Source organism: Gavia stellata, chromosome 2, assembly GCF_030936135.1.
Source record: "Gavia stellata isolate bGavSte3 chromosome 2, bGavSte3.hap2, whole genome shotgun sequence".
Lineage (NCBI taxonomy): Eukaryota > Metazoa > Chordata > Aves > Gaviiformes > Gaviidae > Gavia > Gavia stellata.
In genome coordinates, this window is record NC_082595.1 from 79,343,015 (window position 1) to 79,367,390 (window position 24,376).

General features: G+C 39.3%; 1 protein-coding gene across 4 annotated transcripts in view; it reads right to left on the reverse strand.

Moving 5' to 3' along the window:
* The window catches only part of RIMS1 (regulating synaptic membrane exocytosis 1), a 337,498-nt gene that overhangs the window by 162,018 nt on the left and 151,104 nt on the right, over positions 1-24,376 (reverse strand). For all 4 annotated transcript variants that reach the window (XM_059835908.1, XM_059835905.1, XM_059835904.1 and 1 more), the window contains 2 exons: positions 23,453-23,796; positions 20,228-21,099 (listed from right to left, as the gene is read on the reverse strand). In XM_059835908.1, coding sequence (XP_059691891.1) covers positions 20,228-21,099; positions 23,453-23,796 — 1,216 coding nt within the window. The remainder of the gene's footprint in view (positions 1-20,227; positions 21,100-23,452; positions 23,797-24,376) is intronic.

Sequence of the window (24,376 nt, forward strand, 5' to 3'; positions counted from 1 at the left end):
CAACAAGTTAACAATGTCTGTGGCATAAAAATTAGATGCTATGTCAAAGCAGGAAGAGGTCAAACTGTCTGGATATATTATACACTAGACTAATTCACTGCATCCTGGAGTACTTATAGACCTGTCTGAAGCTATCTCATTGCCAGGAACAATTATTTCTTGAGAATTAGTGGAGTATGGATGAAGTTCCACAAAACTGGGAAAGGGCAAACACAGCACATATTTTTAAAGGAGAGATAGGAGGGGAAGAGGGGCTGGAAATTATAGACCAGTCAGCTTAGTATCAATTCCTGAAAAAATGCTAAAACAAAACAAATCACCTTCAAGATAGTAAGAAGAGACGAGACGAGACCTAAAAAAAACCAAATCGAAGTGTCAGTAATAAATTAACCCAATTTAATTTCCTACCACTGCAGTAAGATATCAAGTATCTTCAGTTGAGCAGTTTTGTTTACAAGCATGCCATGTTAGAGTCACACCAGAAGAAGTGTCTAAATAAAACTAGTTAAGGTGAAAAGCTATTTAGAAAAGCATATTCTAAACAGCTAAAATTGGTAACAAAAAACCCCAAAATATTCATCAAGCAGGGTCTGTCATGTTTGTCTGGGATATAGTAATAGTCAGCACTCTTATTACCATTCTAGACAATAAAACAGAAACATATCAGATTTGTAGTTGACTTGATCCCAAGGAAAAAGGAATGGCTAGTTATAGGAGACTGGGACTGCACTTCAAAGCTATCCTGACAAACTGGAAAAATGAACTAGAAAAAAAGAGGTCCCAGTTCAGAGTGGACAAGGAAATGGCTCCACACTCAGACCAGGATAAACAAGTGTAAAAACAGGGAAAGGAAGTCAACCAGTTAAGGACTTGCTGTGCAGAAGATGATGAGGTGGATATACTCCATCACAGTGGTAACAGGAAAGGACAGCATACAAGTCTGGCTGCTCTCTAAAAACCACTACCCTTGCACTTGAGGAGTTACCAGGGCTGGCCAGAAGCCAGGCTCAGGTGCCTTGCCTACTGCTTGCCACCAAATACGAAACACCTCCACAGGTCAAACTGGTGGTGAACTTAAGGTTTTGTTGTTGTTGTTGTTTGGTTTTGCTTTACTCTGCACCATGGTTTGCATTCTGCGCACCTTTGCACCTAACCAACACCCTGACATGACAGTGACCTTGATGACACATCAGTCTCTCAGGTTGTCTCCTTGCAGCACACAGTTAAATTTTCAGAGCGGAATATTTAGCTTAACTGAAGAGTAGTTATGGGGGAGAGATGAGTTAAATTTAATGGCCAGAGAGATATAGATGGTCCGGTTTAATAGTCCTTTATAACTCTACAGTAATACACAAAAAAGTCAAACACTCTCAAGAGAGACTAAACTGGACCAGGGAATGTGGAGCTAGTGTGATTTTAAAACATCTTTTAGTTCTCCCAATTACATGCTATTCCAAAAGCTAGGGATGTGCTGCTGTATGCCATTGCCCACAGCACAGCCTTGAATCTCTGCAACGCAGGGTGTCACAGCTCTGTACTTCTCAATCCCAACCTGGCTTCACCTTCTTCATCTGCTTATGCCAAGATGTGCAAGAGGTCTCTGGAAGGCAGTTTACGGCTATCTACCACAGTGAGTACCCCAAAGAAGAAACAAGGATTTACCTTCTTTATGTAGCTATAAAAAACTTATTAAAGTGTTAGAAAGAGTGCAAGGCTTTCATCTTAACCAAAGGTTTTCTCCAGTCTTATCCTTTAAACTCCATGCAGAGCTAAAGCTGATCATTGTCTCTTCCCATCCTTAGCAGCATCTTGTTGTCCTGATATTCCTGCTGCTGTTTCAGTTCCATCTCTGTTCTGATTGTTGCTCAACCTCATTTTCTCCAACACATCTCTCCAGATTCTGCCGTCAGTACACTTTTATACCCCGCTAAACTCTGCTAAAAGAAATTAATTTCGCACATGGATTTCTTAAAAAATGTTAACTTACACAGCTGTAATATTTGAAAGGATAAAATATCTTTCATGACTTATTCTATCATATGACCTTTAGGATTAATTCTTCTAATGAAAAAAATACTTTTAAAAAATTACTTTTACAGACACTGTTAACTACTTAAGTGTAAGATCTTTGTTATTCTCAACACGCTGCATAACCCCCAAGGAACTCGCAATTGTCAATCCTTCCTCTCACTTTCCCCTGTGATCCTTTAGTGATTTAGCTGAGGACTTTATTCCAAATACAGATATTTTTTCCCCCCTAAGGGAAGGGCTGATGTCCTTCCCTGATTCAGAAAGTGCAATGCATCACTATGATGCTGCAGAGATAACATACAAAATAACCACAACTGTACATTTATTATAAGCCATATGTTACAATAACCATAACTGTGTATTATGCTAAACAAACATATTCTTGTTCTATGTACATGGGTTTGATGATTTTTTTCCCCAAAATAATATGCAAAAATAAAAGTAACAGAATAATATTCCATTCTGAACTTGTTAAAGCTATTAACAATAGCACAATTCAGCGGATCGAGGACACTCAATTGTCTTCTGCCAAAGAGAAATAATACACAGGAATGATTATTTGTTTCTTGAAGTAGATTTCTAAATTCTTTATCCATTACTTCTCCAAAATGCAAAATAGTCATAATGCAATCAGAATATTATTATTACTTTTCAGAAACACATTTACATTTTGATGTGTGCTTTCAAAATACAGATTTTTGTTTAGAAACTCATGCCACATAGCATCACTAATGTCAAATTATATTTGGCACATGAGCTTTCAAAGTATAAACATAACTGAAACACAGACTTACAAGCAAAATGGTTCCTTATTCCCTGCTTAAGCTGAATATTTGCTACAATTAATACTTTACATTCAGAGGACACATCGTCTCCACTCAAACTGTACAGTTAAAGAAATCTATTTATAAAAAGATATATTTAAAAAATATATATAAAATATAAAAATAAATTTAAAACCTCAGCACTGTATAGCCACTTGTTTACCTGTCCCTGAATGCAACGTATGAAGCAGAAACTGAAGAAACCCAGCAAACATAGCAGCATTAGCAAGAGAATGGTTAAAAAAGCACAACTGGCATCTAGTAGGTTGCTGAATTCCAGTCTGCAACTGTAGCAAAACCGTAATGCAAGCACAAATCCACTTCAGTGTGAAGGAGATGATCTAAAAGAAGTCCCTAAGGTCCTTGCGTCCTGTTTCTAAGCCAAATTATTCTGCAGCGTCAAACATTCAACACCGGTGACACCAAACAGGGCTACAAGAGCTCTTGTCATCAAAACAAATCTCTGCAGTGTAGTGCAAGCATCGATTACTGCATTAGTTCATACACGCTTGCTGCAATGACAAGGAATTTCAGTCTCTAGGAGTTAATGATTTTAGGAATCCAGAATTAAAAATCCTCGGGAAACAAGATGGGAATAAAAAGCTTCTTCCTCTCTGGATAGAAAAGGAAAGAAGTTTCTTAGTGCTTTAAAGCAAACAGTAGACACAAGCTCACAATACCACTGCTGCATTTATTATTTATACTCAGCGGTGGTGCACTGAACAAGTTTTAATGAACTGCATAAATGAAGCAATCGTGTAAAGCAAATGTGGCTGGTTTAAGTTATGTAAAACTTCCCAAGCTGTAGGTTTACTTCTAGCACACTGAAAACACAATGGCACTTGAAAAAATTTATCATTTTTTACAAATTAATGGGATTATTTGATACTTTTCTTACATAATAGATGTGTACATAGAAATGTAATTTTATATAAGAAAAATATATTCTAAATAAATAACTGGAAATAACATTTTGTATTCCAAATTACTTATTCAAGTTAAAAGAGAAAAGCAGAACCTGTATACCAGCATACTTGGGAAAGCCAAATGATTAGAGAATTACAGCTAATAAAATTTGCTAAAGAATTTAATCTAATTTAATCATATCCAAACCATACAACAATGAAACTATTTCTTTGGCAGAGACAGTCATCTTATGTGAAATATATGTTTCTCTGCAGCATATCTAGATACCGCAGGACTTCAGAAATACAAAAAACCTGCCTGTTTAGAAATTAAAATGTGAGAAAACAAAGCACGATGAACTAAGTTATTCAAATTTCCATTCAAAGAGAAGCTTGTAAGGGATAAAATATAAATAATAGAGCTAATGAGAGCTTACTGTTCTTTCATCTTTAATAACATATAGACCTATTAGTCATAATGAAAATACACTTTTAATCAAGTTGTTTCCCTGTAATTCTGGATCACATGATCAAAATCAAGGTACTGAACGCTGCCTTTCACACACTCTCTCATCTGTCAGTCAACAGCAAAAGCCACGGCTGACATCCCTGGCCACTGCTGACTGTCAGTGTCCCCAGTAGCACCAGTATTAGCAGAAAGACAACAGAACTGTCTACATCTGCTTTTTTCACTGGCATGTCCTCATTAGAAGATTCTTTGGAGGAGGACAATGTCCAGGCTTCAATTATTCCAAGAGACAGTGATCATTGGGACATCTACTGACCAGGGAATATACAACCAGCTTTCTCCTAAAGCTGGAGAACATTTCTTGCAAAAGGGACAGAAGACAGACTATGCCAAGCGCCCGGCACTTACACAGCGCATCCACTCTCCCACTGACCCTTCTGCACTTGTCCTTGAAGGACCTCCTCCTGTTCTGCCAGGGCTGGCAGTAAGGGCTTTGCTTCATTTTCAGAACATACCTGGATCCTGAATGCTCTCCTCCCCTTGTGGTACATACTACACAAGGTAGGACATTTTGCCACAACCCAGCTGAACAGATGAAAATTATTTACTCCCTACATCCTCTGAATGTTTAAAAGAGACTGCACTGTATGGGGCTTGTTTTCTGACTTTTTTTAAATGTTCTTGTCATTCCCATAGCATGTGTTTGTGAAAAACCTAATAAACTGTTCTCCCAGATGCATTTTGAAAGGTTGTTTGTGTCCCATGGTGTTGTTGAAGCTCTCACTGTCTCCCATTCCCCTACATGCCAGATATGCGCAACCTCTCTGCTCCTCCATCCCCATGTCAGGCAGTCCTCACCGCCAATTTTGTCCACTGCTCTCCCTAGCCATGAGATCTGCCCAAGCCCTGCCTAAGCAGCCCTGTCTAACAGCTTCAGCTTTTGATGGTAGAGGTGTCTGCAAGTATTTGCTGAAAAGTAAGAGAAGAGAGGAGCAACAGAAGAGTGTTCCGAGGTCAGAAAGAGAATTTTGCAGAAAAGGACAGTGCCACCAACTCCAGCGTGCACTGCACATCCTTAAGGGTGGTTTTCACTCCTCCCAGAGCCAGTCAAATAGAGCCTTTCTGGCTGCCCCAAAGGCCCATCTGACAGTTTGAGAATCAAATGCTGAGAGTTGGTTTATTTACTTTTGCATCTATTAGTAGTAGCAAGGCTACTGGAAACTGACTGGAAATCTGGTTACCATTCCATTGTCCTAGTAAAAATACATAATTAAGTTATAGCACACTTTCAACCTTTGCTTTGGATAACATTGCCTATGTAATCTCAGGAGGGTTTTACCCTTGCAAATTACTTTACTACCACTATCCTCTGTTTATATTCCTGGCCAGCTGGCAAATAAAAATGCACCAAAGCAGAAATGATCTAGTCATCAACAGAGGGACAAGCTGGAGCTATTAAGAGAGGGACAAGCTGGAGGTATTAAGTTTGGCCTTTTATTTAGCTTGGGCTAAATCAGTGTCATGCTGTTACTCCACAGCTTTTAGTTCAAACCTTGATCTGAGCCAATCAATTCAAAGTCAAAGTGAAGTAACTTGGCATCTGTCTGAAAAACAGAATGTCGGAGCAGGCTATGGTGTGCCTCCCACTGGCATCCCAGACAAGTGGCTTTACCACCTTGTTCCTAAAGGTCCTAAAGGGGAGTTTTACAGAACATCACTCACTATTTTGCAGCAGACTGGAAGACTGCTGGAAGACAGAAGGGCATTGCTGCACAATCAAATGATAGGAACCCCTTCAAGCGCACAGGTATGCAAGAGCCAGTAAAGAAACACTCTGCTATCTATTGCTCCTCTATCCATCATTTCCAAGTTCCATTGCCAATTGTTTAAAACAGTACTGTGCTGCCATCAATATTGTTTCCTCATCCTCCACCCCGATGAACTTGATTGTTCTTGACTCAGCTGAGGAAGGGGATAATGACAGCAAAATTGGAAAGAGACAAGAAGAATGCTCACCCTAGAAAACCTGTGTTGGGCCTTCAATCCTATAGATGTAGTGGCTGAGATCTTTGCTATCCAACCTTCATGATCTAGTAATTTTGCCATGCATTTACCTTAGTTACTTCATCTATCAAAAAAGCCAGCATCTCCTCAGGTTGATCATTTTGATAATTGGCTTCGACTGAGGATCTACTGACAACAAGACAGAGAACATCAGTGCTGAACTGTCAGATTTACAGATTACTTCTGGACTTCCTCTGACATCATAGGATGATGAATTGACCTCTGTATGAAAAGAGATTTTGTGGAGTATTTTTCTTTGTGACAAGGGCAGTACTTAACAAATTAACTTACAATATCTATAAAAGATCTGCTGGATAGCCTTTTTTACAGCCAAAGGTGGTCTTAACCAAACCCTAATTCAAACAATTTGCTCAGCCATTCAATTGCTAACCAGGTGCTTTCAGTGAAATGGTAACCAATATGCAGACACTGACTTTTCTATTTACTGACCAGTAGTATCAAAATATTCTTTTTGTTCCCAACTTTAACTACTATTTCTAGTTGTTGTGTTAATGTCTCCATAGAGACAGATTTCTCCAAACTCTCATGCCCTACAGTATGGTGGATGTGGAAGACCCATATTCAAAGTCTCTTCCCTGCTTGATGCAAGGTAAGCTGGGATGAAGTGGTAATATGACAGCACTACCTTTGATACCCATGCTCAGGTACAGGCTTGAACTCACAGAACTAAAATTGCTCGAATCAATTCAATGTTACTACCTGTAGGAAGAGACCGCAGGAATCTAACCTGCACCTGAGTTTTCCTGCCAAAAGAGAAGCCAAGCAAAAAGTATCATCTGCAAACCTGGGCTACAGCAAAAACAGGAGAGTCAGCCTATAGTGACAGTGTCATTACAGCTTCTTATTTAAGTAAGTCAGCCAGATCACCTTACCAAAATTCCTTAAAAAAATAATTTTTTTCCTTCCAAAACTCTTTCCCCGCCCCCCATTACAAAACAGAAGACAATGCATGTCCTAAACTGATTCATGTACAGGCTGTGGTTGAAAGGTTATACAGCCAAGGGTGATAGACATCTATGTGTCACGACTTCATTCTATTCCCGTAGTTCAGGACACCTTTGACAACTTAATTCACATTCCCTCTTTTTCTTTTCCTTACTGCCAAAGTCTGCATAGATATGGTTTAATTTCCAGTTCCTCCTACAAGTCAGATTCCTCCCAGATCCTTTAATTCTAAAAATTTCAGATTTAAACTTAGAAGTTAGAGCAGCAGTACCATACATACCGACCATTTCAAAAGGTCAAGCTCTATTAAATAGTATTTTCTATTACTCTAAAAATGTTATATACCATCCAAACAAAAAAAATACCACCACATATCCAAACACAGGGTTTAACGGTGACCATGTTGCTTATTAAAGCATTGCCAGCAAATTTGTTCCTAATCCTTATAATAATTTTCTAGGTCAAAGTAAGATTAGGTCCACCATAGCACAAATAACATGTCTGATAGCGCACCTTGAGTTAATATCATTATTTGTTGTCATTGCTTTTTTTTTAAAGGAAAAGGATGCTGATAGATTAGAATTTTAAAGGAAACATTTGAAGAGAAGTCAAAATGTAAATGGTACATTTGTTTGTTTTAAAAAAAAAAAAAGAAATCTGCTTACTGGCAAAATTTAATGTCTTCCTAAGTGTCTCCTTTCAGTGGCTTTTAGGAATAGCTATTCCCTGACTTCCTTGGCAGTGAGATTTAAAACTGGGTAACAGAACAAAATCAACTTTTTGTATAACTGATTTCAAAGCAACTTGTCCATGGAAAAGAGCCCGCAGCAGCACAAACTGATTTATTTCTAAGCGTTCAGTTCAATTCCCATTCCCAGGGAGTTGTTTTGCCTTCCCACAGGCAGTCTCTGCTTAAAGACAATGACGACTCCACTACTGGCAAATCCATAACACCTGCCCCATGGGAGATAACTGAGCCTACCTGGGTATGCTGGCAAGGTTCAGTACCCAGCTTCTTCAAAATGGCATTTCTTCTGTTGTGACACCTACTGATAATCTTTAATGCAGAAGAGTCTGACTTTCAAATACTTTACAAAGGCAAAGAATAAAACAAAAATCTGCAGAATTTTATATTCACATATAGCTCTATTCACTACCTCTAACACCACTCTAGGATGGTGCCCTACAAGTACACACCATGACACCTGAAGTATTTAAATGCAACAGATGTATTGGAATGTACATGTGCCTTCTAATAGCGCACACACATTCTAATTCGTATAAACATCTATGTATATATTCACAAGCATGTATGCCCCTCCAAAAAATCTTGTCTTACTAATGTTATGAAACTACAGTAAAACAAAGAATATGAAAACATTCACATACACTATTGTATCTTTTCTTTCTGCTCCTGCACCCACTTTACTGCAGAGCTCCTGAAGCAGATGACACAGTGTGCTCTCATTAAGCAGGTGTTTCTTATGCATTAGGTCACAGAAGAAATTAGGTTGGAATGAAATGTGCTTTGGGTAAGTACGAAGAAAATATGCGACTTCACCAGAAGTATCAGCAAGATTTCTTAAGCACAGAGTCATCTGTAAATGTGTATCTCTAAGCTTCTCAAAATTTTTGAAAATCTGGCTCGTGATCCTCAAAAAAGAGTACATTTTTCTTGCTGTGTTTATTTTTTTCTGACGCCAGGACTCAACTCATATAATGAATAACTGCTCTGTACAGTTATATTTGACAGTGTACTTTCCGTATCCAGAACATATTCCATACACCGTCTCCGACATAGAACCTACAGGGCAATGTAAATCTGCCTGCGGAAAAATGCACATGGAGATAAGATCTGAAAAATTACCAGTTCGAGTAAAAAGGTGTGCCTGCATTTCCAGACGCTCTCTTTGCAAAGAGAGAAATTGTCTTGCATAAACAGAGTGTGATGATAGATAAAAATTAGATTTGACTGCTCCATCTAGCGGCTCATGAAGTACCGCTTTAATGCGTAAGAACATGTGGCCTAATGTGTTAAAAAGCCATGTCTGGTGCTTGTTTCTTCTCTGAGCAACACAGCAAAATAAATTCATAGCAGCAAGCTCTTTCAATAGCATAACAAAAATAATCTCCAACAATGAAATAAAATTTCATGAAAGTTTAATATAGTTAGATCCATAAAATTAGGTAAATATTTTTACATTTTTAATTATTAGTTTATTTATTCTATTTAGTTAATAAACTTTAATAAGAATGGCAAAGTTTTAGAAATTGTTCATTTGAATTTACAGTTCAAGTTACATTCATATTTCAGTTTACATTTCCAGTGAAAAGACATATTACATTTTTAGTAAAAGAACCAAATTAATAAAAAGCCAAGCATTAAAACATAAACATATACACTGACTCTTACCTATAAGAAGTAAATTTCAAAGCTCAGGTCTGATTCAGAAAGCCACTTCTACTCTGTGAAGGACAACTCCTAAACAAATCTAGAGCACCACTGATTTTCAGAGAGAAAAAGAAGTGTGTGCCCTCAAGTCTGCCCAAGGCTATTCCATGGCAATTCTAAAAAACACCGAGAACTTAGATCCTTTAGAAAACTAGTATAATAACATGACCAAGTTGCTTTAAATAGAACATTTTTCCAACAATCATTTTGAGATTGAATTAGACGAAATAGAATTGAAGCTCATATGGCAGAGGAAAGAAATACCAAAGTGAGGACTAGGTTTCAAAACCTAGAACTTTAAATTCTAGAAATTAATGTATACAATTAAATCATAAAGTACATGCAATTTAAAATCAGATAAATGTGTGATGTGCTTCATTTCTCTTTGCTACCTGTCTGAAAACATTTTGTCTTAAATTACACATATGACTGAGAGGTAGCCAAGGAATATAAACATTTTACTTATTCCTCCACCACACATAGCTCCCACAACTAACACCAAAGATATATTAGCTAAGGACCCTAAGTGCAATCAAAACATCTACATAATGAAAGTTAAACATATGCTCAAATTCTTTACAGACCTGTGTTTAGAATTGCAAAATACTCCCACGCTAGCTGTGGCCCAAGTGAAGTGTACAATACACATAAAGTTAAACATCCTTTTCAGTCTAATGTTCTAATACCAGCCCACCTTCTCTTCAAAGGCCATATTTGGATTTGGGAAGTTTAGATGAGCCATGCTGCCCCTGCACATTTGTCAACTTGCTCAATGGACCAAGTTAGAGTTAGTCCAATTTGCATATAAGGTACAGCAAAGCCACAGGTCACAAAGTAAAGAATGCTGATATTTGCTTTCCTAAAATAGAAAAGATTGTGTCTACAGAGAGGAAGCAAATGTGAAAAGAAAATAGTCTAAATAAAATGTATTATTAGAAGTTGCTTCATGGCTGGAAAGAAAGTGTTATAAAATATTTAATACTGAGGGTCTAAAAAATATTGCTTTAGGTATGCATTTACTGCGTAGCATCACAGCATTTCTGAGACTTGCGCTCTCTTACAAAATGCCTCTAAGGTTGAAAGTGTTTAACAATTAGGAAGCTCTTCATATACTATTTTTGCAGTCCGTCAAGGGAATGAGCTGAGGGACTCATACACGAGAGATATGTAATTGTAAGAAGCTAAACATGTACAAATGCAGATATCGCGAGTGTTGGAGCACCTCAAAAAGTAAATAATTCAAGTCTCTTAGCATTTAGAGCAGTTGGGTGTCTGCAGAGGGAGGCGGTGAACTTATTAACAGGCTAGCAGCATGTAGGTCCTAGCTGTCTACTATGTGCGTTACCCAACAAATAATTACTGTTGACTTACATTTTGGGTATCCCACTTGCAGACTTTCTATTCTCACAGCAAACTTATGCAGAAAAGACAAAAACAACTATCAAACTGAAAATACAACTGTAAAACTCTGCCCTGTCCTTACATGTCTTCAAGCTGAGGGGCAAGCCAAAACAAAAGCCCTGTCTCCCTTTGACATAAATCCTTAGAAGAGCAACTGATCAGTTATCAGAACAATTATATTAAGGTCTTATAAACAAGGGGGGGGGGGGGGGGCGGGGGCAGGTCAGTAACTAATGAAAATGAATAGAGCAGCAAGGTCTGATGCACACAACCATCAAGCTGTCATAGCCTTTAACTGTAGCTCCATCAGTCAAAAAAAAAAAAAACAAAACAAAAAAAACCCCAAAACCCATTAAAAAAAGCCAAACTGGAAAAAACCCAACCCAAAGACTGAAAAAGGCTGTAAGGTCTGGAAAACTGGTCTTTCTATTTGAAAGAAATAGCTCCACCATGTCTTTATAAGCGGTAGTAGTATACATACATGAATCACTTTGTTACCTGATAGGAAAAGCAAGCAGGCAAACAAAAGGGTAATTTAGCTGATTAACAGCAAATTAATAGGTAGTGAGAACAGGAATCTAGGCTCAATTGACTCTCTCGTGGTAGGCAACCTGCAGTTAGCCACATGAGAATGCAAGCATGCCGGAATATGCTTGACAGTACTCTAGAATTCTGCTGAATTTCTGCTACGTTTATGCCAGTGTATTAGTGCCAAGTGGATTGTCTTTCTTGCTCTATCATTAGAGTAGCCCCTGGAACAGTTGTGCCCTTGGTCAGTTAGCTCTCTCCTGTTTATTTCTAGGCAGGAGACAGGCCAAGAATAATATGGAAATCATCATATGGAAATGCGCCGTTTTGTTACCTGGCCAAAGATGTCAAAGAATGGCTGTTTAATTTACTAGTACAGTAATTATAGCCAATGAGACCATATGAGATGTGCACATTTGAAAACATAACTCTTGTGCTTGCTATCATGGGTGAAATGGAGACAAGAATCAACTTAAGTGATTCCAACTTTTAGGCGGGGAGTCCCTGATTATGAAGATCATATATTGGACAGGAGGAGAAAGAAGTAAGGAAGAAAGCATTAGAGCAATGCAAAGACACATGAGCAAAGATGGAAAAACAGTTTTCAGGGGAAAGTTCAGAATGGACAGGAACAGGATGGAACCATGCATATTTAGTCAAAGGAAAGACAGACATTTCATAATTATTAACCTTCTCTCTGACAAAATCAAGTTTTTCCTAGAGGCAACTTTTCAGCACACTGATTTTAGAAAGCTCAAATAGGCCAGACTGTCTACTTAAAGTTGTGCTGAAAGAAAGAAACTGGAACAGTTCCTTGGTTTTTTCCTTTTTTTAAAAAATTTCTTTCTTTTCTAGACTATTCAACCCCTATCCATCCCACCTTTCCTTATACAACATGTTTTACAGAGCTCGGTCAATCTCACTGCTCTTCTGCAAACTCCCTCCAGCACGTTCACAACCTTCTTAAGGTAAACTAGAGAAAGGGCTTTATTAGGATTTTTAAAGGAGAATTCAGCCACATATCTTCCATGACATCCCCATTTATATGGTTACATATATCAGTGAAGTGTTGGATTTCTTGGCAACTGTATGACTTTTTCCCCACTCATGCTCAGCTTATTTCATTTGCATATGCATACATGTACTTTACATAATTCTATATACGCAAAACAGATTTCTTACTACCCAATGCTAATTTAACAGCACTTATTTACAGCTCCATAAGCACTGTAAATAATTTCAGCTACTCAAAAGCACTGAATACTGATAGCATTGAATAATATTAGCACTGACCACAATTCTGAAACTAGAGCCCTTTTAGATTATATTTTCATTAAAATCTGAATCAGTTGTAGATAAAAATTATTGCACAAGGATTAGAAGATAAATTGGAACTAATTTCTAAGAACTAACAATCTTCCTAGCAAAGGTATTTAATTTTACAATAAATTAAAGCTCAGTCACATTTTTAAACAAATTCAGCTCTTTTTAAAACTCCATGCAAACAGATGTTAAAATATGCTAGCAGATGTTACAGTACAACTTGACTTGCCTACCCTCCAGATTTAAAATACCTCAGTGAAAACGCTTAGCTAAAAACATTTAAAACCAGCCTCCTCTTCTCTATAGCCTTTTCCTGATGTTTTCTTTTAGTCCATTTATACACCCTGCCACGTGCGTGTGGTTTCTCTCTTAGCCCACAAGCTACCTTCCTTGCCAACAATGCTACAGCACTTGGAAGAAATCACCGGGGCAGGGATTTAATTTATACTCTCCTTCCCCCACGAGCACCCCCAAGCATGAGTGCACAAAGCAGCACTCAAAACACCAGGGGAATACAGAGGAAGGGGTCAGGTCCTCTCCTCCTGGGGCTGAGCCAGCACCAACACATTCGTCTGCAAACCACAGCATCCCTTTCTCCTTCTGACGAGGTCCACTCCTCCTGCGTACAACCCCCCTGCATATATATCAAGATCGCAGCAAGATCCCTGCCCCTAACACTTTCTAACCAGAAGGGTAATGTCGTAAGAATGAAATGAAACCAGGTCGCTCTGTTCGTCCCAGCTGTAAGAAAGGCATTAGGAATGAAACAATCACAACTTCACTGAAAGTAACTGGAATGTCACCTCAGGAGTTTTTTTTCAAACAAGACTCCAACTCAGTCATGCTCTCCTCACTCCCAATTAAATCCATTAGCAAGTATACGAAGTGAGTTTTACTTAGATTTTTACCATTTTGCTGACAATATGTGAGTATTAGGTATATTTTCAAGCCTAGATGGTGTGAACAAAATACACATTTAGGCAAATATGAACAATGAGTATGCAAAATGTAAAACCGTTGGCACATCTATTTACATAAAAGTACACGAGCAGCTTTCAGTACCTCCTCACATTGTTCCAATTTCCAACACTACTTTATCTTCCAGTTTCAAAGACTGCATGACAGAAGTCTAGAATATCTCTTGTATCTATCACGGGATAAAAGAAGTTACGTACAACCTCATCTGGACACAAATCTACTAGTTCTACACAAATTCTTGGTTTTAAACTTTAAAGAAAATATTTTTTCTCAAACTTACTCCAAATTTAATTTGCAGTCTTCATTGTATGGCAGTAGGCAGAAGATATTCTCAGTTTTAAAATGAGGTCTGTATTTCATTTGTAATAGTCTGGTTTATGTTATTCTAGCAAGACTTTGAAGCAAATATGAATGCAATTTATGCCTTCTAAGAGGACTCCTTTTGCCTTGCCAAGACAGTGCTGTCACTGGAAACTCAGTCCACCTAATGTTCAACTATTACAGATTTCAGAATAAGGAGTCCTACAGCCTGTATTAATAATAGGATGAAAATGATTATCAGCTATCAGTAACAGTGTCCTGTAAAGGCTGCAGATTTTTTTTAAAAAGAAATTTGAGATGACCTTTTTGGACACTGCTGAACGGTTCTTTGTCTAGATTTACTCCAACAACTCGACATAAATCTTTGAGTCCTCCGCCAAAGAGGCAAAATGCCAGTCGACTGCAAAAGACATTTATTTTTTTGAAAGAAACTCTCTCCAGTGCTTGAGAATTATTTTGTTAATAATTTTGAAGAAATACATATTAAATGGTTACAGTAAATAGCAGGGGATATACTAGCTGGATTAGCTTGCTTTGTATGTAAGAATATAACTTTCAGAAGGTTTTTTTGTGCTCAGAAGACCGTGTAATGCAATCCTAATCAGTGTTTCTAGGAAATGCAAATGTTAAAAAGTAACTTTTGCACAGTATCTACTTTATATGTCCTTTTTGGCTATTGATTTTCAATACAGTCTTATCCACTCTACCTATACCTTACATTTCTATGGGGCATCATTTTCTTTTAAACACCTCTGTAAGCTGTTTTCCATAGAAAACTTCTATTTTAGTTCAATATAAAATAGAAAAGAGTACATCTTTATTACTCAGTTGCTGATTGCTTTATATTGGCACTCACCAAATGTGAACATTAAGATCTTGTTTTTTCTTGGTAAGGCTGTTCAAAGTTAAAAACTTTATTTGCAATATTTCTATCTTTCTAGCTCCATTTATATTACTGTGGCACCAGATTTCTGACTGAGCTGGTATTTAGATAAGAGAGGATGGATTGCAGACCCTCCTGGGCTTATAAACTGAAGTACTGCAACTAGGGACCTGTGCAGTATCTCTCCGAAATTACAAGCGAAGCACTGAAGGAATGGTGGGTGAAATTCTGTTTTTAATGATGCTGCTAAATTGCAAAAAATGGGATTCTGACCTCAGTTACAATAGGGGCATTTTTAAATTATTTCTATCAATTTTTTAACACTACACCCTTTTACTGCAGCATTTTTTCTTCTAAAATATTGAAGGACTTCTAAAAGACTTTCTTAAGTGATAAGTTTTTCTGCCTTTCCATCTATTCTGACGAAATAATGCAGATTTTTTTCAAGTACTGATGAAAATGTAATTCTAAAAATAATTGGATACTTTACTGCCAAAAATGCTTCCGCTTTCTCATTTGTATTCACATTTTTTCTGTACCATACCCCCAGCTTCAAAGGCTTTTCCACTTCTTTTCCCATGTAAAGGTCATACCAAGATCAGGCAAAAAAACTATTAACAGCTACATCTCACAGTGATTAAATTAATAAATATATTTTTGCAATTGATGTATTTCATACCCACACACACATATACATACATATATACACATATATGGACTGGTGGGAGAAGTGATGGTCGAAGGCCATCTTGGGCTTAACAACCATGAAATGACAGAATTCTCAATTCTTGGCGAAGTAAGGAAGGGGGTCAGCAAAACCATTACGATGGACTTCCGGAGGGCAGACTTTGGCCTGTTCAGGACACTGATTGAGAGGGTCCCTTGGGAGACAGTCCTGAAGGGCAAAGGGGTCCAGGAAGGCTGGTCCTTCTTCAAGAAGGAAATCTTAAAGGCGCAGGAGCAGGCAGTCCCCATGTGCCGTAAGAAGAGCTGGCGGGGAACAGGACTGACCCGGCTGAACGGGGAGCTTTTGCTGGGACTCAGGAAAAAAAGGAGAGTTTATCACCTTTGGAAGGGTTAACAAAAAATGTTTTTACAAATACATTATCAACAAAAAGACAGCCAAGGAGAGTTTCCATTCTTTACTGGATGCGGGAGGGAACATTGTCACCGAGGATGAGGAAGAGGCTGAGGTACTTAATGCCTTCTTTGCCTCAGTCTTTAATAGCCAAAACAGGTATCCTCAGGGTATTCAGCTTCCCTGAGCTGGAAGACAAGGATGGAGAGCAAAGTAGACTCCCCATGATCCAGGAGGAAGCAGTTAACCACCTGCTATGCCACCTGGACTCTCACGAGTCTATGGAGCCTGATGGCATCCACCATGGTGCTGAGGGAGCTTGTGAAGGCGCTTGCCAAGCTACTCTCCATCATTTATCAACAGTCCTGGTTAACAGGGGAGGTCCTGGATGACTGGAGGCTTGCCAACGTGACGCCCATCTACAAGAAGGGCCGGAAGGAGGATCCAGGGAACTACAGGCCTGTCAGCCTGACCTCGGTGCCAGGGAAGATTATGGAGAGGTTCATCTTGAGGGTGCTCACAGGGCACATACAGGACAACCAAGGGATCAGGCCCAACCAGCACGGGTTCATGGGAGGCAGGTCCTGCTTGACCAACCTGATCTCCTTCTATGACCAGGTGACCCACCGAGGGGATGAGGGAAAGGCTGTGGATGTTGTCTGCCTGGACTTTCGTAAAGCCTTCCACACTGCCTCCCACATTATTCTCCTGGAGAAGCTGGCGACTCGTGGCTCAGACAGGTGCACTCTTCACTGGGTTAAAAACTGGCTGGACAGTCAAGCCCATAGAGTTGTGGTGAATGGAGTGAAATCCAGTTGGCGGCCAGTCACAAACGGTGTCCCCCAGGGCTCAGTTTTGGGGCCGGTCTTGTTTAATATCTTTATTCATGATCTGGATGAGGGGATTGAGTGCATCCTCAGTAAGTTTTCAGATGACACCAAGTTGGGTGGGAGTGTTGATCTCCTCAAGGGTCGGAAGGCTCTGCAGAGGGATCTGGACAGGCTGGATCGATGGGCCGAGGCCAACTGTATGAGGTTTAATAAGGCCAAGTGCCGGGTCCTGCACTTGGGTCACAAAAACCCCATGCAACGCTACAGGTCTGGGGACGAGTGGCTGGAAAGCTGCCCCACAGAAAAGGACCTGGGGGTGTTGATTGACAGCCGGCTGAAGATGAGCCAGCAGTGTGCCCAGGTGGCCAAGAAGGCCAACGGCATCCTGGCCTGTATCAGAAATAGTGTGGTCAGCAGGAGTAGGGAGGTGATTGTGCCCCTGTACTTGGCGCTGGTGAGGCCGCACCTCGAATCCTGTGTTCAGTTTTGGGCCCCTCACTACAAGAAGGACATTGAGGTGCTGAAGTGTGTCCAGAGAAGGGCAACAAAGGTGGTGAGGGGTCTGGAGCACAAGTCTTATGAGGAGCGGCTGAGGGAACTGGGGTTGTTCAATCTGGAGAAGAGGAGGCTGAGGGGAGACCTCATCGCTCTCTACAATTACCTGAAAGGAGGTTGCAGAGAGGTGGGTGTTGGTCTCTTCTCCCAGGTGACGAGTGACAGGACAAGAGGAAATGGCCTCATGTTGCGCCAAGGGAGGTTTAGGCTGGATATTAGGAAAAATCTCTTTACTGAGAGAGTGGTGAAGCATTGGAACAGGCTGCCCAGGGAGGCAGTGGAGTCACCATCACTAGAGGTGTTCAAAAAACATGTAGACGTGGCACTTTAGGACATGGTTTAGTGGGCATGGTGGTGTTGGGTTGATGGTTGGACTTGACAACCTTACAGGTCTTTTCCAACCTTAATGATTCTGTGATATATATGTGTGTATATATATTCTGATTAATAAGACGGTGCTAGCTTACTGACAAGTGGAGATAAGGTTTCAAGGAATGCTCAACAGTGTTAATCAAGTATTGAGTTGGCAATGGTCAGACAGGTCCCTAAACTACTCCTATTTATAATTTTTATTCAAATACAGTGAGGTAGCACCGTGATACAATACAGACCAAGGCCTCCGCTATCTAAAGGGGGAGCCTAAATATCTGTCTTGGAGGTAACGCAGAACTTGATTCAGTTATTGAGAACGTAAACATTTAGCAACATTTGAAATCCTCTGGGATTCATAACACTGAAGGAAAAAAGTCCAGCCCTTTGGTTTAACAGTACCACGGGAAATTGGTCAAAAGCTGAGATGAGTGTTATGAGCCTGAAATCAACCATCGAAAGGTTTTACTTACAAAGGACCATTATAGAGCAAACTGTATCAACATATAGATATCAGTATCAGTGACTTTCAGCCTGGACTTGACTTTCACATCAATGTCTTTCCAGTTTCTAATGATACCCTTCACTGAATATGGGAAATCCTTTCTACTTCATAAGCAACCTCAAACTGATGCACATAAATGAAAGCAAATAACAAAGACGGAAAGGAAATGCTGTATTACAGACCACCACTACCAACAGAGGAAGTCGGGGAAAATTACACAAATCCGTATGTCAGCATAAAACATTGCCACAAAATAAGGGAAAGAGATGTATTCTCTTAGAAAGACAGAATAGTTGAGACTGGAAGGGACCTCTGTAGGTCCCTAGTTCAAACGCCCTTGCTCAAAAGCAGGGTCAGCTAGAGCCGATTGCTCAGGGCCTTCTCCATTTGGGTTTTTAGCATCTCCAAGGATGGAGACTGTACGACGATACGTTGTAAGATCTGTGCAATATGTTCCAGTGTTTGACAACCCCCACAGTCAAAAAAGTGAGGGTTTTTTATGTCTAAATGGAATCTGGATTAAGATTTCAGGGGCATGATCATCACCCCTCCTTAAAAATGAGCAGAAAAGCAAGCTTTCATATTTTGAATGGAAAATTCATGCTTAGAAAGTATAAAACAAGCAGCTATGCAGATGGGATAGGAGAGAAATGTTGTCTCTTTTTCTGTGTATACCTGTAGCTTTAGGGGTTGTCAGGAGACCACAACATCAGATAAAGACAGACAGACAGTTTAGCATATATGAATCAGAGACATGTCAGGAAACAGTGCCAGAACTAAAAGGCAACGCAGACAAGGCGTTGGCATTTTGAGTATGAACACCAGCAGAAAACTTTCAAGTTACAAACACAGATAATTAAACTAAAGAGCTAAAAGCTACTTCCAAAGACACAAAAAGCCTTCAGCTCACTGTAGTGTCACTTAAAGACAAATTAGAGTTATAAGACAGTTGGTAGGTTCTACCAGTCTTTTCTGATGATGCTTATTTTATCTGTTCACCATTCATGAATTTGATTAACTTCTTCAGCTAGAAGAAAGGCTTTGTTTAAAAGCACAGAGTGTACCACACCTATTCCTTACTGCTGAGTGTTACTATCAACAGATGAGGTCAAACTGAAATAACAGTTTTTAAACATACTTGTAAGCTTGGGAGGAAATTAATCCAGACAACAAATTAGGCAATTGTCATTTCTTTCCTATATAACACTCCCCTTGCCCCATATCCTGTCCTTGTTAACAATGAACTCTGGCAGACCCTTGCTATTTTATTAAATGTAGTAAAATTTTTCATATCTTCAGACTGAGGTATCAGTAAGATTATGATGATTTAGAATGTCGTTCTCAGATTGTTACAGAACTCACTTTCCATGTCAATTCATTCACAGAAAATTATTCTGCATACAGACAAAAGGATGAAGCAATGACCAAAGGAGTACAGATATCATTGAGAGAATAAACTAGAACCCTTAAATTCCGTCAGTTCTAGGTAAAAGAGGGAAGAAAATGAGAAAAAAACTCGTCAGCTGATGCTACCTGTAACCACCTCATCTAAGAATGCAAAAGGAAACATTGCAAACCAAACATAAACAGGCATAAGACACTTCTCAGTTGGGAAAAAAAAAGAAAGGTAAGGGGAAAAACAAAGGTGTATGTTTAAAAAAGAGGCAAAAGAGAGAGAAAAAATACAGATTTTTTTCTTTTCCCCAAACCATGGCCATGTGCATAATATACATAAAGGTCCTTACCTTTTTCACTGACACTTTCACTTTCTATCTCCACATCTTCACAGCTAGTATATTCTGGTGTTGATGCCCCTTCTTCCTCTGAGCTACTAACTGACATCTGCCTTTTCTTTCCGCCTCTTTTTGCTCTATGAGGCTTTGGAGGGGATGGCCGCACTGATTCCGACTGGTCAGAGCTAAGGGAATCATTCCTTAGCATGGTCTCCATTTTCTCCCGCTTTGCTTTTCGCATGAGAATAGCAGAGCTAGGATCAAGGCGGCTCTGTTTTTTAAAAGAATCGTGGTTCTTGTATTCTACGTGTTCTATAGGAACTGGACTATGCCTGGGAGTTGGTGGGCTATGATTAGTAAATTGTTTAGAAACAGAAATTCTTACATCACCTGTTCTGTCTATAGAGTACGACCTCTGAGTTTCCACAAGAGATTTTCTGTCCTGAGTTCCCTGTAATTGTGAGCGTTTTCCTAATTTATTCTCAGGTACCTCCGCCTCCTCCATTTCTGTATGTGGCAAAGCTACATCACTGTGTCTTCTCTCATGCCGTGCTTTAGAAACTTTCGCATGCATGCGCATCTGCTGTTCCTCAGGATGCGGTTTTACAGGATATCTTGCCAGATTAGGGTCACTCCTGTAACGGGTATGATATTCATCTTCCTTCCTTTGTTTTTCATCATCAGGCACTTTGCCTTCCTCAAGTTTCTCTGGCAAGTCTGGGTAGTCCTGTGACTTCCCTTTCTCCAGCCTTCTACCTTCATGCCGTTCTTTACGCTCCCTGTCATCTGCTGGTCCTTCTTTTTGAAGTGAGGATTTTGGCACACGCTTACGCTCACTCTTTAAAACTTTTCCATTCTGGTCTGAAACCAATATTGTCTTCTTCCTACAATGAAAAGGAGTACAATAATTTGAGGAATTGAATGCAAAATAAAAATACTTGCGTACACTGTTATGGTAAATAGATTATAAACTGGGATAAGCTATGGCAAAACATACAGAAAGGTACTAGATCCATTAACATGAATTAAATCTATTAATCCTTCCAGCGGTACTTTTATTTTCCAATAGCAAACAACTTCCAGAGTCCACAAAAACATAAATTACGGATGGTCCAATTAATGAGTGAAATCACAAAGAATATAAACATGCATAAATGCAGATAAAAAGAATTTACCCATGTAAGTAGGAAGACTCAAAGTCATCTTTGTAGTAACTGCAGCAATCTATAACAGAGTATTGGAGTATGTTCTCCATTTTTCTGGCAGCAGTCATGAGGGTTACAGACTAACCACACAATTCACTTCATGCACCCTGACAGTATAGATATAAACACCACCAAATGGAGTATCTCCCACAATAACATTACAGAAAGAAGTAATATGGATATAAAAAAATGAAAAAGAGGATATATCCAGAAACAATATTATTTGACCTAGTTTGCTTTATCTTATTAAAACTCTAAAAAGAAGAGCCTATTTCATAAGCATAAAAAGAAAAACAAATTGACTCCTTGAGATAAATTAATAGCATGCCTTTCTCTGGTAATAAAATAGGATGAAAAATGTAATTTATTTCTCTATACAGCCGAAGTATAAAACAATGAATAATGAAGCTGCATGAAAATTATGCTCTCTCCTCTTTCATCTTCTGCTTTGGGAGAATACGCAAGCTGACGAATCATAAAATTCCCTTATACCGGATATTTTTATTTCTCTCATCATTCTAGTTGTCCTTTTGTTTACCAGTTCACATATGAATCCATCTATTTTGAGGAAGGCAGAACAGAGCTATACACTGTATTTGAGATGAACCTGCACCAGGACAAAGTCACTAGGACTTTGTTTTGTGGCACTGAATCTTCCCTTCCACAACGGATACGTATTCAGATTACACATCACAGATTTTCACAGATGCATCTGACAGGACAGGCAAAATTGGATATTATCCAAGTTAAGCTCCTGTCTCCGTTTTCTCCATCTCCTGTTCCTGCTGAGTTTTTGGCAATAAATGGGACCTGAGCTTACTGTAGATGCTCTCCATTCAGAACCCTTGGACTTCATTTCAAAGTCTCAGTGACAAGTAGAGAACATTACTATTGTATAATTAATATAACCCTCTCACTTTTGGACAGTAAAGCAGAAATAGAAAGCATTTTGCTGCCCTAAAAGTGTCCTTCAGCTGAGTGACTTCTGCACTGGGGGCCTTCGCAGTGTTGGGGGAAAGAAGTCAACAGAAATAGGGGAGGGCACCATGTGTTTGTTTACATCATACATATACATAACACTAACCTAAGTTTTGCTACAGTTAAACCCAGGCAGACCTCACCCACACAATAAGTTACTAGCCACTGTTCATCCATTTTCAACTTCAATAGCTATGAATAAAAAATCATCAACCATTCTGGCCAAGGGAGAATCTTCTATGGCAGACTCTCATTTTGTTGCCACAAGGCTTCCTCCCCAACTGCTCTGCCATCTGCCAGGCAGCAACCAAAAGAACAGCAACTGCTTCATCACATTAGCCTCTCTTGATTTGCTACTCCTCAAATCATTCATTACAGTGAATGCAGCTTCAGGAATTTACTCATTTACTCACTTAAAACATAATAGTTTCATTCCGGTTGGCTTTATTTGTGCATACAACTTGCCCTGAGTTCAGATGGTACTATTGCTGTTCTTCATGAATGTTTACTTTGCAGGTGTAAATGAGCTCTTTCAATAGTTCCTGTTTTATTATTAAAACTAATACAATCATTGATAAAAAGATAACACACAAGGATATCTCACAGAACTCCACAGGGTGGGTTTTTTGGTTGTTTTTTTTTGTTTGTTTGGGGTTTTTTTGGTGGGGGGGTGGGTGGGTGTTTAAATTCTGGTATATTATTTCATTTTTCATTAAATTAAACAAATTCTTTGTTTAATAACATTAAAATACCTGTCAAATTTAAAATTTAAAAGTAACCTACAATTCTATATTAAAAATGCACACCAAAATTCATTTAAGTACATGGAAATATCCCTAAAATACAATTACGATTTTTTTCCTCATTTCTGTTGCACAGACCAAATCAGACAATCTATTTGCTAGTGAACATTTATCCTTGCCAGCCAGTAAATCAACTTATTGTTTGTTTTTACACAGTTTTAGACATCCACAAGGCCCAGCTGACAGCCTTGTGTAATATTACTGAACTAGCATTTATAATTGTGAGGCTCTATCAAGACAGAAAGCATTACCTCTCTCTTGGAGGTTCACTTCTAGACCTTGATGAAACTTGCTTTTGGTCTGGGCCCATAGCCGGCTGTGATACTTCTGCTCCTTTCCTACGGTCAGACTGCACACTGGAAGAAGAGATTTCCTGTGATGAGGCAGTTGCTGTACTTAAGGGAGTCTGTGATCTTGATCGCTCTTGAAGTCTTGCTTTCTTTTCTCTCGGTGCATCTGAGCTTCCACCAGTTGCCGTATCACTCAGTGCTCCATCCTGGCTGGGTGAGGGCTGTGGTCCACTTCCAAAAAACCATGCTCCAGATTTCGTTAGGATTTCTTGTTGCTTTCGACATAAATTGCATACCCACATAACCTAGTTGAAGACAACAAGAAGAGTCAGTGCAGCTACCCCTCAGAACCTGAAGTGCATGCTCACTATCACAGACCAGGTATGATCTTTCGCTCTCCTCTAAACTGGTGAGGTTGGTGTTCATGACAGGAGCCAGAACATGCTTCTCCAAGCACTGACTGCACTAGCTAGAGCCAAGCATCCTACAGGCACATGCTATGCGAGCTTCTCCAAAATGTGCTGTCAATATACGTCAGTCCTACCTGCAGTAATCCCCCCTTGGCCCAGCCCTAGCTCTCTTCTGAATAAACACCAACAGCATGACCAACGCTTGTTGCTGGTGTTGATGCAGTTGGTGGGATGGGTTGGGTTGTTTTCTTTGGTATGGATCACTGTCAGGACAAGCCTACCAGACTGGAAATGGGACTTGTATCTTGGGTGGCAGAGTCCTGCCCAGTTAACTCCCAACCTCTGCCACCACAGAAAACTGACCTCGTATTTCCCTTTAATTAATTTTTCTCATGTAACATAACTCAATATTATCCTGCAAATAAATTCAGCATTTACTGTGCATGGTTTTAGCTACATCCATAACAACTACTTA